The following is a 15,808-nucleotide window of genomic DNA, read 5'->3' as shown; positions in this document are numbered from 1 at the left end:
TGGGGGGGTTGGGACATGCAAGGAAAGTAGGGAGGCAAGGAGTAAGGAATGTGTTAATAGTATTAAATATCTACTGGCAAATGCAAGTCTTGCAAAGAAAATGAATTGGAATCTCTTATGTCAATCATGGATTATGATGTGGACGGCATTACAGAAACCGGACGAGAGCCATGACTAGGTGACTAACGTAGAGGGTTATGCTATATTCATGAAAGACAGGAAAGACAAAAAAGGTGGAGGGGTATATTTATAAAATCTAACCTAAGACCTGTGCTCAATGACGATATTAGGGGGAGATGCAACAATGTAGAGTCAGTATGGGAAAATGTACATGGGGAGGGCAATAACAGAATGCTGCCAATTGGAGTTTGCTATAAGCCTCCTAACATACCTGAACAGGTAGTGGGTAAAAGGCTGCAACAAATTGAAAAGGAAACAAATAATAATAATCGGGTCCTTATTATGGGGGATTTCAACTATCCAGACATTCAGTGGGACAAAGAATCTTCTGGTTGTGCTAAAAGTTGTAAGTTCTTATCTGCAAATCAAGACAATTACCTTTCTCAGATGGTAGATGAACCGACAAAGAGAGATAATTTGCTAGATCTGGTCCTGTCATATAGACCAGATATAATTTCAGATCTACAGGTCCGGGAGCACTTGGGCACCAGCGATCATAATATGCTAAGCTTCAAAGTAATATTCAATAGAACATTTCAAAGGGGAAATGCTAAAACCTAGAATTTTAGGAAAACTGATTTCAACAAGTTAAAAAAAGCTTAATTGTGTCGATTGGGACAATGTTATGGTTACTGTGGATACTGAACATAAATGAGGCAAGTTTAATGATATAGTCCTGGAGTCCTGTAAAAAAACTTAAACCTTCTGGTAATAAAATGTCTAGGAATAAACACATAACCTCTATGGATAAATAAGACAGTACAAAGTAAAATAAAAAAAAAAAACAAATGGCATTCAAAATCTTGAAGGCTGAGAATACAGAAATAGCATTTCAGGAGTATAAGGATTTCAATAGGAAATGTGTTATGATCCGATGTTCAATGAGTACCATGAACACAATTCACCAGAATCGTAGGTAATAAAGTACCGACCACAAGCCCTGAACTTAACACCACACTAGAAGTAGCTGGGCAGCATGCCTAACAAGCTATATGCCTCAAACCCAGACAGAGGAGTACATAACCTATAAGGCAGAAAGTGAAAAGAAACTATCTTGCCTCAGAGCAGATATCCACAAAGAAAATAGGCAGCCTCCCACATGTACAGACTGTGAGCAAAGATGAAAAGACATACACAGTGAGAGCAAGATGGAGCAAAGAGAGGCCACACTATACTAAATACGAAAAGACAGGATAGAGAACTCTTGCGGTCGGCATAAAATAAACCCTATCAAACTTCCGACACGGAATGTGCAAAAAGGAAGCGTAATCTAATACTCACACTTTGGTAATGCAGCTGATGTGATTTATTTGGACTTTGCAAAGGCATTTCATACTGTACCACATAATAGCCTTATACTGAAGCTCCAGAAGCAGGGACTAAAGTAAACTATATGCAGATGGGTAAGAAATTGTCTACAAGATAGGAAACAAAGAGTAGTCATAAATGGTATATTCTCTAAATGGGTTATAGTCAGCAGTGGGGACCGCAGGGATCTGTGCTAGGACTGATCCTCCTTAATCTCTTTATTAATGACCTTGTGGATAAGATTGATAGTAAAGTGTCAGTCTTTGCTGATAACACCAAACTATGTAGCATATTAAAAAATGAGCTTGATAGTACAATATTACAAAACAATCTGGATAAGATGTTGGAATGGGCAGACACTTAGTAATTGAGATTTAGTGTTGATAAATGTAAAGTAATGCACCTAGGACAGAGTAATCCTTTACCTGCATATATATTAAATGAAAGTAAACTTAGGACTACAGAGCAGGAGAAAGACTTGGGTAATCAGGATACCAATAAGCTGAGCAACAGCACTCAATGTCAAGCAGCAGCTGAAAAAGTAAACAAGATTTTAGAGGGCATAAAAAGAGGGATTAGATCCCGTGATCCCAACGTATTGTTACTCGTCTACACCGTGTGCAGAATTATTAGGCAAGTTGTATTTTAGAGGAATTTTTTTATTATTGATCAACAACTATGTTCTCAATCAACCCAAAAGACTCATAAATATCAAAGCTTAATATTTTTGGAATTTGGAGTGGGGGTTTTTAGATTTGGCTATCTTAGGAGGATATCTGTTTGTGCAGGTAACTATTACTGTGTAGAATTATTAGGCAACTTAATAAAAAAAAATACAGTACAGACCAAACGTTTGGACACACTTTCTCATTCATAGAGTTTTCTTTATTTTCATGACTCTAAAAATTGTAGATTCACATTGAAGGCATCAAAACTATGAATTAAAACACGTAGAACGTGAAACAACTGAAAATATGTCTTATATTCTAGGTTCTTCAAAGTAGCCACCTTTTGCTTTGATTACTACTTTGCACACTCTTGGCATTCTCTTTATGAGCTTCAAGAGGTAGCCACCGGAAATGGTCTTCCAACAGTCTTGAACGGGTTCCCAGAGATGCTTAGCAAACCATCTCAATTGGGTTCAGGTCTGGTGACTAGGCATGCTGGTTCTGTATGCCTTCAATTTTGAATAAATCCCCAACACTGTCACCAAAAGCACCCCCACACCATCACAACTCCTCCTCCGTGCTTCACAGTGGGAACCAGGCATGTAGAGTCCATCCGTTCACCTTTTCTACAAAGACACGGTGGTTGGATCCAAAGATCTTACATTTGGACTCATTAGACCAAAGCACAAATTTCCACTGGTCTAATGTCCATTCCTTGTGTTCTTTAGCCCAAACAAGTCTCTTCTGCTTGTTGCCTGTCCTTAGCAGTTGTTTCCTAGCAGCTATTTTACCATGAAGGCCTGCTGCACAAAGTCTCCTCTTAATAGTTGTTCTAGAGATGAGAAGGTGTGTCCAAACCTTTGGTCAGTACTGTATATTCCCCTCTCTCTTGTTTATTTTCACCAGGTAAACCAATATAACTGCACAAAATTTAGAAATAAACATTTCTGACATGCAAAAACAAAACCCAAAAAAATTAGAGACCAATATAGCCACCTTTCTTTATGATGACACTCAACAGCCTACCATCCATAAATTCTGTCAGTTGCTTGATCTGTTTACGATCAACATTACATGCAGCAGCCACCACAGCCTCCCAGACACTGTTCCGAGAGGTGTACTGTTTTCCCTCCCTGTAGATCTCACATTTTATGAGGGACCACAGGTTCTCAATGGGGTTTAGATCAGATGAATAAGGGGGCCATGTCATTATTTTTTCATCTTTTAGACCTTTACTGGCCAGCCATGCTGTGGTGTAGTTCGATGCATGTGATGGAGCATTGTCCTGCATGAAAATCATGTTTTTCTTGAACGATACCGACTTCTTCCTGTACCAATGTTTGAAGAAGGTGTCTTCCAGAAACTGGCAGTAGGTCTGGGAGTTGAGCTTCACTCAATCTTCAACCCGAGACTGTCCCATAAGTTTATCTTTGATGATACCTGCCCTTACCAGTACCCCACCTCCACCTTGCTGGCGTTTGAGTTGGAGTGGAGCTCTCTGCCTTTTACTGATCCAGCCTCTGGCCCATCCATCTAGCCCATCAAGAGTCACTCTCATTTCATAAGTCCATAAAACCTTTGAAAAATCAGTCTTAAGATATTTCTTGGCCCAGTCTTGACATTTTATCCTATGTTTCTTGTTCAAACGTGGTCATTTTTCAGCCTTCCTTACCTTGGCCATGTCCCTGAGTATGGCACACCTTGTGCTTTTTGATACTCCAGTAATGTTGCAGCTCTGAAATATGGCCAAACTGGTAGCATATGGCATCTTGGCAGCTTCACGCTTAATTTTCCTCAATTCATGGGCAGTTATTTTGCGCCTTTTTTGCCCAACACGCTTCTTACGACCCTGTTGGCTAATTGCCATGAAACGCTTGATTGTTCGGTGATCACGCTTCAAAAGTTTGGCAATTTCAAGACTGCTGCATCCCTATGCAAGACATCTCACAATTTTGGACTTTTCAGAGCCCGTCAAATCTCTCTTCTGACCCATATTGCCAAAGGAAAGGAAGTTGCCTAATAATTAAGCACATCTTATATAGGTTGTTGATGTCCTTACACCACACCCCTCCTCATTACAGAGATGCACATCACCTGATTTACTTAATTGGTAGTTGGCTCTCAAGCCTATAGAGCTTGGAGTAGGACAACATGTATAAAAAGTATCATGTGATCAAAATATTCATTTGCCTAATAATGCTGCACACAGTGTATAACTCACTTGTAAGGCCACAGCTAGAATATGGATCCAGTTTTGGGCTTCAGATTTTGAAAAGAACATTCAGAAGTTAGAGTCAGTTCAAAGGTGGGTAACTAGACTACTACAAGGAATGGAGGCCTCCCATATGATGAGAGGTTGAAAAAGATCTGTTTAACTTAGAAAAAAGACGTCTCAGAGGAGATCTCATTAAGGCCTGTTTCAGACGTCAGTGATTCTGGTACGTATGTGCTTTTTTATACGTTCCAGAATCATGGACATATGCAGACCCATTATAATCAGTGGGTCTGCGCACACATCAGTGATTTTTCACTGACTGTGTCTCCGTGAAGCGTACAGGCGTGTCCGTGATTGCCGCACGGAGACAAGTCCGTTTTTTTCTGGCATCACTGATATCCCACACACCACACTATGGTGTGATCCGTGAAACACGTACCAGAAAAACACGGACATTGAAAATAAAAAGCATTTTCAACTCACCCAGTTCCAGCGATGCTCTGTTCAGTCTCTGCAGCTTCCTGGCTGGCTCATTTTGGCATGCATATTCATGAATACAGCCAGAGCCGACCCAGAAGTAGCTGCAGAGATGAGAGACAGCGGGGGCCAGATGCTGCAGAGCTGGAGAGTTCAGCACCATGGACAGCAGGAACGGGACAGGTGAGTTTATGTCCATATGAAAATACAAAGTACGGAGTACATATCACGGATTGCACATGGACAACTCACGTGTGCCGTGAATCACGGCACATGGAGGGACATAGGCATTTTTCACACGTCAGTGAAAAACATCTGTGTTATTCACAGACGTGTGAAACAGACCTTATATGTATAAATACATGTGTGGTCAATATAAAGGACTGGCACATGACTTATTCCTTCCAAAGACTATACTAAGGACCAGGGGGCATTCGCTGCGAGTGGAAGATAAGCGATTCCGTCAGCTAAATAGGAAAGGGTTCTTTACAGTTAGAGCAGTCAGACTGTGGAATGCAATACTGGAAGAGGTAGTAATGGCAGATACTATACTGGACTCAGGCAGCATTAACCCCTTCAGCTCTGAGACTATTTGGGGCGGGGGAGGTTCCTCTCTCTGCTCCTCAGGTATAATGGCGGCGGTTCTATCTGTCTTGGTCACATTAAAAAAAAGCCGGATAAACCCTTTAATCTCTCCATCTTTTCAGCACTTTTATCTGATTCTTGCATATGACAGAATTGAATTATAGTGACTGACACTCGGCTCCACACTTAAGTCTGATACATGAGAAAATATACAACAGTGTGAGTGAAGTGGCCGCAGGTCTGACCGCGGCTGAGTTCCCATAATCTGCGCCAACAAAATCCCCACGCTCAGATTTTATGCAAGGGTACATTTCTTTACTGGTAAACATCTCAATGACACACGCAGCTGGCTTAGCAGCACACATAACCAGGGTTTGCTATCCGGATCTTTAACTTCAGACACATGGTGCAGAACACAAAAAAAACAGCAATGATAAACAAGAATTCTGTCCCTGACTTGCCCTATAGGGTACATTACCAGTCAAAAGCACAAGGAGGGAGGGCTCCCATGTAGCAGGCCTGGACACCGGGTAAACGACGGCGACTCCAAGGAGCAGAAATGGGGAAATCTTCAGCCCTCTCGCCAGAGAACTAGCTTACAGTCTCTTGGAATGGAGGAAGGAGACGGTCCGGAGGTCCCTTGAGTCCAGGATCACATCTGCAGCAGTTCTGGCAATCCCTCACACGTCAGCGATGAGGGCAGTACGAGGCAGGTCTGTTCAGGTACAGCTCCAGTAGCTCAGTGTCTTTTTTCCCGCACTTTTTTTCCTGTACAAACGATTTTACAGCGTTCGCCCCTCGAGCAATTTTAGCACTTGTCCACAAGGTGGCAGCACCATCCTGTGTAATGTCAGTCTCCATGTCTTTTTCCGTCACAACACAGTCAGAGCTGCTCGCATCGTTACATATCCCCCCACTGAAAGGTTGGCAGTCCCTGTCAACATTCACAGGTTCCAGGGCAGCGAGGACTGAGGCTGTGGCAGGGGGAGGCTGAGAAGCGGGCCATACATACTGGTCCCTATAAGACTGCCCAGGAGGAACCCCGGCAGTGGTGCGGGTAGTACGCCGCAGAGGTTGATTTCCCTCCACTCTATCACCGGTTACACTCTCTACCTCCGTCAGTTCCCTAGAGGGAGGGCCAGTCTGCGCAGGCGGGTAACCAGTCCCGGAGTCAACAAGGTCACTATGCTGAGTAATGTCAATGGTGTCAGTCATGTCAGCAGTGTCGTCCTCACCGGGTACTGTGGTCAGGGAGTCAGGCTGGGATCGGCAGGGGCGCAACATATTCCGGTGCAAGGTGCGAGAGTTGCCGCTATCTTCACCCCGGACTCTGTACACATGACCATCAGGGTAGGGGCGCTCAACTACCCGATAGACTTCATCTTCCCACTTAGCTCGGAGTTTTCCTTGAGGCTTCTTAATATGAACCAGGACTAGCTGTCCTACTTCTAAGGGTTCTTCCTGTACGGGGAGCGGGTCAGCATGTCTCTTGCCCCGGATTTGTTGGCCTACCAGTCGGTATACAGTTTCCATCTTCTGACGATGAGTGTGTAGCCAGGATGGATAGGTACCGCCGGTATTTTTTTCAGGACTGGTCAGGTTTAGGTCATGGACCCCCTTTCCTGGACGGCCAAAGAGAAGGGTGTGTGGGGTAAAACCCGTCACGGAGTGGACTTGATTGTTGTAGGCCCACACTAGATCCGGGAGGAATTGGGGCCATTGGTCTTTCTTGTCATCGGCTAAGGTACGGATCAACTGGAGTAGAGTCCGGTTAAAGCGCTCACACGCACCACTCCCCTGTGGGTGGTAAGGGGTGGTTCTGGACTTCTGGATCCCATACATCCGATGCAGCTCCTCGATAATTTGACCTTCAAAACAAGCCCCCTGATCAGAGTGCAACCTCTCCGGACACCCATAGACCTGGATGAACTGTCGACAGATGGCCCGCGCAGCTGACTCGGCAGTCTGATCTTTGGTAGCAACAGCAACTGCGAATTTTGTGAAATGGTCTATCATAACCAGACAGTATTGGTAGCCACCACTCGCCGTCCCAATCGACAGGTAGTCCACCATCAACTCAAGGGGCCGGGATGTCTCAACTGTTTGGACAGGTGCACGCTGTTCAGCAGACTTGTAAAGCTCACAGGTGCGACAGGCTTGGCAGACATCTTCAACCAGCTTGCGGAGTCCCGGACAGTAGATGGACTGTTGGATCCACTGGAAGGTCTTGTCTATTCCAAAGTGGCCGTTCCTCTTGTGTGCTTCTCCCACCATCTCACGGGCCATTTGGGCTGGCACTACAACCTGTAGGCACTCCTCCAGCATGTGGGATAGGAAGATCCTCCGGTATAGCACTCTTTCTCTCAGAATCAGATGATCCCATTGGCTGAGCAGGGTCAGGGTACTGGTGGACAGTCGTGACCGCGTGTCAGAGGACGGCTTCTGCTGCTGCTTCACCCATTGTTTGAGTAGGGCACATTCAGCATTCTGGTCCTGGATTCTGCACCATTCCTGTGGGGACAGTGGGGACCCTACTGGAGTGCCAGCCTCATCCACAGCATACTGGCAGCAATCCATCATCTGCCGGGCTAATCTTGCAAAGTCAGGCATCTCGTCTCCTTCCAGCTCTTCGTCCCGGTCCTTAGTGGGCGAGGGGGATGTCCTTCTGGACAGGCTGTCCGCATTCTGATTTTCAGACCCAGCTCTATATTTAATCTTGTAGTTAAACTTGGAGAGCCGAGCCATCCATCGCTGCTCCATAGCCCCAAGTTTCGCATTTTCTAAGTGGGCCAAAGGGTTGTTATCCGTCAGGACTAGTACTTCTGTCCCCGTCAGATATCCGGCAAATTTCTCAGTCATTGCTCACATCAAGGCCAACAGCTCCAGCCGGAATGAACTGTAATTGGTGGGATTCTTTTCACCTTCATGTAGGGACCTGCTGGCATAGGCTACAACACGTTCCTTGCCTTCTTGTACCTGTGAGAGTACTGCCCCCAGACCCTGTAGGCTGGCGTCAGTATGTAATTGAAAGGGCAGGGTGTAATCTGCATATGCCAGGATGAGGGACGACGTCAAGGCACCTTTTAGAGCTTGGAAGGACTCCTCTTGGGTAGGCCCCCAATTGATGCTACGTCCTCTGGGATTGTTGGTGGTCCCTCGAAGCAGGTCGTGCAGTCGTGCGGCAAGCCAGGCATAGTTCTTGACGAACCGACGGTAGTAGCCTGCCAGTCCCAGGAAAGCCCGGACCTCCTTGACAGTTGTGGGCTGTGGCCAGTCCCGTACAGCGGCTATTTTCTCCGGCGATGGTTGTACACCTTCGGCCGAGATCCTGTGGCCCAGGTAATCGATCTCCTGCTGTAGAAGACGGCACTTGCTGGGTTTCAACTTCAGGCCATGTTCCCTTAGCCTCTGGAACACGCGGACCAGCTTCTGTAGATGTTCTTCGAACGTGGCTGAATAGACCACAATGTCATCAAGGTAGATGAGGGTGAAGTCGAAATTGAAGTCTCCCAAGCAGCGCTCCATCAGCCTCTGGAAAGTTCCCGGCGCGTTGTTCAGGCCGAAGGGCATCCTGTCAAACTCGTACAGACCCATGGGTAGGATGAAAGCGGTCTTTTCTCTGTCCTTTTCGCTCATGGGTTCCTGCCAATAGCCGCTGGCCAGATCCAGGGAGGAAAAGTACTTGGCTTTCTTCAGAGCCATCAGGGATTCTTCGATCCTCGGCAAAGGGTATGAATCCCGGGTGGTGCAAGCATTCAGGCAGCGGTAGTCCACACAGAACCTCAGGGATCCGTCTTTCTTTTTAACTATTACCACCGGTGCAGCCCAGGGGCTCTGGCTCTCTCGTACCACTCCGGCATGGAGCATGGAATTCAGGAGGCTTTTCACTTCTTGGTATTGCTGGGGTGGTATCTGCCGGTATCTCTCACAGATAGGAGAAGCGTTACCCGTAGGGATCTCATGTTGGATACTGGTGGTGCATCCAAAGTCGGTGTCATGCCGGGCAAAGGACGCCTGGTGTTCCTGTAGTAGTTTTTCCACCTGTGACACTTCCTGTTTAGAGTATTGGGATGTATCCAGCTGACACTTCTCTAGCAGCTCCTTTCCAGCTTCAGTGTCATCTGTGGCGGTGGCCATGGCGGAGACAGTCACTGTCCAGTCTCCCTCTGTCGATGGGGCAAACTGGAAGGGGCCCCTGGGATTCACCTCTGTAGGTAGGGCGTAGACTCTGGCGAGCTGTGTCCCCGCTTCTAGGTCGACGCCTACACTAGCCGTATTGCTTAGACGGACAGGGATCCTTCCCCTCCTCATGACAGCCAGAGTGCGAGCGACTAATGGGTTCAATTCTCCCTCCCTCGGGGTTTGCGGCTCAATCAGTACCTCCACGCCTTCAAGCAGTCTTGTGGTGCTAAGGGGTAGCAAGATAATTGTCTCCTTTTCAGCCGGTAAGGTGATCCTAGTATGGCGAGGCACGGTGATAGTGGCTATAGGCCGTTGTTCCTCTGCCATTTGCTGTAGTCTGCAGGCCCGAACCACTCTTCGGAATGCTCGGCGGGTGGCCCCGTGTGTGGTAACTTCCTGCCAGTACTTGGGTCCCCGCTTGGTAAACAATACCAGGTCCAGGTCTTTCAGGATGTTCATCCCAATAATCATGGGTGTGTCCGAACCGAAGCCTTCTTTGACCACGATTATCCACCGCTTCCCGAGGTCCTGTCCACACATTTCGGTGCTCATCCAAGCTACTCCTGTTACTGGAATGGGTAGATTATTGGCCTCTTTGATCTTGATGACAGTATTCGGGTCATAAGCAGCCCGTGGTTGTAGATATTTCTCGTAAAACTGTTCTGAGATGGTGGACACCTGGGATCCAGTATCCATTAGTCCTTGCACGGCAACTCCCTCTAGCATTACTTTCAGTGTAGGGCTGTTTGATGCAAGCTTGCTCCTTTGTTGGCTCCTTTTCTCCGTGGTCTTCCCGGTCGAATGAGCCTCCTCAGCCGGGGTGTCTAGTTTAAAGGTGCCCGCTGTTGAGAGGCATGGCTTGGCGGTTCTAGTGGATAGGCCTGGGGTTCCATCCGCTGTTTCGAGTGAAACTCCACTTGCTGGGGTGTTTGAGAGTCCATTCGATGGAACGGCTGCTGGTCGGGTTGGAAGGAGTTCTGGGGGCAACGGTTTGCTCTGTGACGGGGGTCACCACATGTCCAGCACTTCCCCATAGGCCGGCTAGGTTGCCATCTCACTTGCCTATCCGCCTGCTGGTCTAATGTGAGCTGCAGCACCTGCTTCTGTAAATCCGCCACCATCTGCTTCAGTTCCTCCGTGTCGCTGTTCATAGTATTTGTACCGTACATGGATCTGCAAGTAGCGGTATAAGTCTCTGTTCCCGTAACAGGTCCCCTAGAACGTTCTATGGCTTCTTGTTTAACCTCAGCAAATGTAAGGGCTGGATTTATCCGGAGTAAGTCCTGCAATGAGCGGTTGAGATACGGATCTCTCAGTCCTATTACGAATTGGTCCCTCAGCACCAGGTCGCGGGAGGATGTAGCAGCTAGATTTTCTCCATTTTTGCAGGCTTGTTCCAGCAGTACTTGGAGGGCGTTCGCATATCGAGGAATGTCGTCCCACTCGAGCTGTGTACGCTGGAAGAACATGTAGCGCAGTGTTCCCAGGTATCTGGTCGGCCCATAGGTGTTCTCTAGCAACCGCACCAAGTCATCTAATGTACGATGGCCCCTAACCGTCTCCAGTCTGACCGTCGCCCATGCCTCCCCCTCTAACGTCAGCATAGCCATTTCCGCTAGGGTCTTAGGATCAACATTATACATTTCCCCCACTATCCTAAGTTTTTCCGCCCATTCAGGTACAGGGTAATTCCGTCCATTAAACTTTCTCACTTGATTTACAATAGACGCCGGAGGAACTCTCTGACTATAAGCTACCACCGGGAGGGGATTTTGCTGGTCACAGATCCTGCCGACTACGCCAGATGAAGTGGCCGCAGGTCTGACCGCGGCTGAGTTCCCATAATCTGCACCAACAAAATCCGCACGCTCAGATTTTATGCAAGGGTACATTTCTTTACTGGTAAACATCTCAATGACACACACAGCTGGCTTAGCAGCACACATAACCAGGGTTTGCTATCCGGATCTTTAACTTCAGACACACGGCGCAGAACACAAAAAAAACAGCAATGATAAACAAGAATTCTGTCCCTGACTTGCCCTATAGGGTACATTACCAGTCCAAAGCACAAGGAGGGAGGGCTCCACGTAGCAGGCCTGGACTCCGGGTAAACAACGGCGACTCCAAAGAGCAGAGATGGGGAAATCTTCAGCCCTCTCGCCAGAGGACTAGCTTACAGTCTCTTGGACTGGAGGAAGGAGACGGTCCGGAGGTCCCTTGAGTCCAGGATCACATCTGCAGCAGTTCTGGCAATCCCTCACAAGTCAGCGATGAGGGCAGTCCGAAGCAGGTCAGTTCAGGTACAGCTCCAGTAGCTCAGTGTCTTTTTTCCCCGCACTTTTTTTCCTGTACAACAAGTGCCTGTGGGAGGGGATCAGATTTTACAGCGTCCGCCCCTTGAGCAATTTCAGCACTTGTGCACAAGGTGGCAGCACCATCCTGTGTAATGTCAGTCTCCATGTTCTTTTCCGTCACAACACAGTCAGAGCTGCTCGCATCGTTACATGAGCACGGTCTAAAGGAGAAGCCTGAAGAAATGTCTACCGAGACGCCCCAAATCTATAACACAGAGAATGATGGATCCCCGAGACTGAGAGCAGGTCAGAGAAATGGGGGTGTAAGGCCAGAAACACAATAATATGAGGGTTGAATGAAAAGTAATGCCTCCACCTCCATAACTCCTCAGCAGATGGCAGCGCTGGTATGGGTCAGGTACTGGACTGTTCAGTAGACTCTCGTCTACAGCTCCAGTTGGCGGGAAACCTTAGCAATGAACGGTTGTGTTGTTACAGTGTAAAGAATGGATCCCTGCACAGGAGATCGGTCAATGTGATTTAGGCAATGTGCTGTCATTGATTTCTTGACAACAGAAGGTTAGGTGACCCCAAAGGAGATTCATCAGAGAATACAAGTCATGTATGGTGATTGTGCTGATGTGCATTTTGCATCGTTGGGCTAGTAGTAAGATTAAAGATGGTGAGGGGGAACGTCTGACTTGTGTGACAAAGAAAGAGTGGGACGTCCTGTGACAGCAACCACGGAGTTACACATGGAAAACGTAGACAGATTCAGGATGATGGTCGTATCACTCAGCATTTCACAGGAACGTGTAGTCACATTATTGCTCTGCTTGGTTATGGGAAGATCTGTGCACGATGGCTGCCCCGGATGCTGATGTCCGACATGAAAGCCACAGACCGGACATTTACCAGGAAATCCTCTCACGTTACGTGAATGAAGGTGATGCCTTTCTGTATTCATTTGTGACAGGAGACGAAACTTGTGTACACGGACCAGAGCCGAAACGTCAGTCCATGGAATATCAGCACAAAGCCTCGCCCCAGAAAAAGACATTCAAGACCCCGTCCTCAGCCGGGAAATCCTGGCCTCAGTGTTTGGGGCGCAGATGGCGTTATCTATGGGGATTTCCTACAACGTGGAGAACAATCAATTCAGATCGTTACATCACAACGCTGCCAACTGTGAAACCACGACTAAGGCTAGTTTCACACTTGCGTTCAGCGGAGTCCGTCACTATGGAGAATAGCGCAGTCCGTTAACGCACTGCGCTATTCTCCATAGACTTGTATGGACAACGCACTGTAACGCAAGTGTCTGCGTTGCATCCGCTGGACGACGCAGCGTCGTTATTTTGACGCTGCGTTGGGCGGAATGAAAGCAGCATGTAACGTTTTTTTGAGCAGCGGAATCCTCTGGATTCCACTGCGCATGCTCTCTCTGGCTCCCTCCACCGTAACCAGGGTACACATCGGGTAACCAAGGAACCCTGGTTACGTGTGCCGGGAGCCCGACACTTCACCACTCGGCTCCGCCCTTTCCCGCACTCCGTATGTATACACACACACACACACAATCGCGCGCACACACACACACTCACCTATCCCCCAGCGATGCAGTCCCCGCGGCACTGACGTCCTCACCATGGCCCCGCTCGGCTCCACCTACTTCGCACATTGCCCCCCGCCCCCGACCCCAGCACACATTGTCAGCGATCACCCAGCGGCCGGCTACTCTGAGTGATCAGCTGATCACCAGGCGGATTGCGATATTTTGTACGATCCGTAGCATTGCGTTGTGCCACTATATGCAACGCATCCGTTGCATGCGTCACACAACGCAATGCTACGGATCCCGTCCAACGCAGGTGTGAAACTAGCCTTACATACACTGAGGAGCTGATCATGTGACCCCTGACTCCTCCCCTCCATGTGACATCATCACAGAAGTGATGGGCAGTCCGGCTCTTTTTGATGAGCCGGCTCATTCGGCTCGGCTCACCAAAAAGAATCGGCTCTTTCGGCTCAAAAAACGGCTCTTTTTTTTAAAAAAAACCCTCTGCTACACCTTGTGATGATACAGAACCTCCCCTGTACATTGGGAACCTCATTCTACACCCTTGTATGTATCTAGTGAAGCAGTAAAAACAGTCTTTAGAATTATTGTTTCCGTTTCCTCAGATTGTCAGCTCTTCTGGACAGGGCCCGCGCTCCTCTTACCACGGTGGTAACTGCCTGCGTTCCATGGTGAATCGCATTCAGCAGGCTGGTGCCGCCTTCTCCACAATAGGAGTAGGTGGCACTTCATGCTTTATGCGTTCCAAAGTGGAACACAAGCAGTCACTACCTTCTCCTGTGTTTCAGTTTTGGCAAGAACGGAGCTGCGGGGAAACCAGGAGAGGTAAGTACAGATGTATTTTTTAATGAGTACACGCTCGCCAAAGGATTATGGGGGAGGAGGGGGGTGCATTATAGTCTATGGCGAGTTGTGAGGCTGCATTATGCTATAGGGAAGGCTGTGAGGCTGCATTATACTATATGGAGGGCTTTGAGGCAGTATTATACTATATGGAGGATAATGGGGGTGCATTATTATAATTGGATGACTATGGGGGACTATGGGATGCATTATAATATATAAATGACTATGAGGGTACATTGTGATATATGGAGGAATATGGGGATGCGTTATAATAATTGGATGACTATGGTGGTGGGAGGGGAACACCATATATACCAGGATAAGGGACATATATACACGGGGCCCATACATATGATCTGACCAACATGTGTGCGCGCGGAGTGTGACGGGTGGGGGAGTGCCCAGGTCTACATTTCACACTGTGGCTCACCAGACTCTAGTTACGCCACTGATAATTAGGAAGCGATACAAAAAAAAGTGTTTTATAGATGTGTGCAGATGTCAGATCTATTTACATCTAAAAATACCAGGATTTGTTAACAGAAATAGAAAAAAAGTCTTAACTGCGAGAATTGTGACACCGCAACGCCACAGACACATGCATATAGAGGCTAATGAATATGTTGTATGTAGTCACCAAACTAGTAAAAAAATATCAATTGTGGTCACAAAAAAAAATACACACACACACACACACACACACACAGCAGCTTCCACTAAACATTGAAGGAATGGAGACATGGCTTATTATCAATGATTTTCTCTTTTTTATGTCAGAAAGAAAACCTTACAGGGTTAAATGAACATGTCAGGGGTCATCTGTTCTGTGCACACACTGGACACTAAGTGCTGACTTCTATTACTAACTCTATACAATGATTGAAGCTGTATACACTTCTTTACATATGTTTGGTCTAAAATGCTATTACCCAGCAACTAGTCAGGTGTTTACTGTAGTGGTCCTGAACCCTACCTAGAGAAGATGATCATTGTTATCAGCAAACAAGCTGAGCCCTCTCCTCCTACACATTACCATATCTGCCAGTCAAGGTCAGAAAACTTAACCCTAGCACATCATTCCCTGGTACTAAATTGTGCCCACTGAACTAAGGAAGAACCACTATGTGTGTATAGCTTTAAGTGTCAGCTCCTGCCCTGAGCTTGTGTTTACTTTACTCTTCTCCTTATCTCCTGCTTCCCCCTGAAGCAGAGAAAAAAAAAAAAAGCGGCTCTTTATGGCTCGTTCACTTTGATGATTCGGCTCATATCGTTCACTTCAAAGAGCCAAGAGCTCAAAGAATCGGCTCGTTCGCGAACGACACATCACTACATCACAGGTCCTGTAAGCACAGAGCAGCCATATATCTCGTGTGCGGCTCTGCAGGTGGAGGTGTGTGGAGATTCCCCATTACTGGGGCAGGTGGCATTAACCCCTTCAGCTCTGAGACTATTTGGGGTGGGGGAGGTTCCT

The 15,808-nt window shown here is 47.3% G+C and overlaps 1 protein-coding gene across 1 annotated transcript in view; it reads left to right on the top strand.

Moving 5' to 3' along the window:
- Positions 1-15,808, top strand: part of LOC142258831 (uncharacterized) — a 92,687-nt gene that overhangs the window by 52,782 nt on the left and 24,097 nt on the right. Inside the window, 1 exon segment of the mRNA XM_075331415.1 lies at positions 12,101-12,218. Within this exon segment, the coding sequence (XP_075187530.1) occupies positions 12,101-12,218 (118 nt within the window).

The sequence above is a fragment of the Anomaloglossus baeobatrachus genome, assembly GCF_048569485.1.
Source record: "Anomaloglossus baeobatrachus isolate aAnoBae1 chromosome 5 unlocalized genomic scaffold, aAnoBae1.hap1 SUPER_5_unloc_13, whole genome shotgun sequence".
Lineage (NCBI taxonomy): Eukaryota > Metazoa > Chordata > Amphibia > Anura > Aromobatidae > Anomaloglossus > Anomaloglossus baeobatrachus.
Note: the sequence above shows the minus strand (reverse complement) of the source record. Positions and strands in the feature narration are given on the sequence as shown.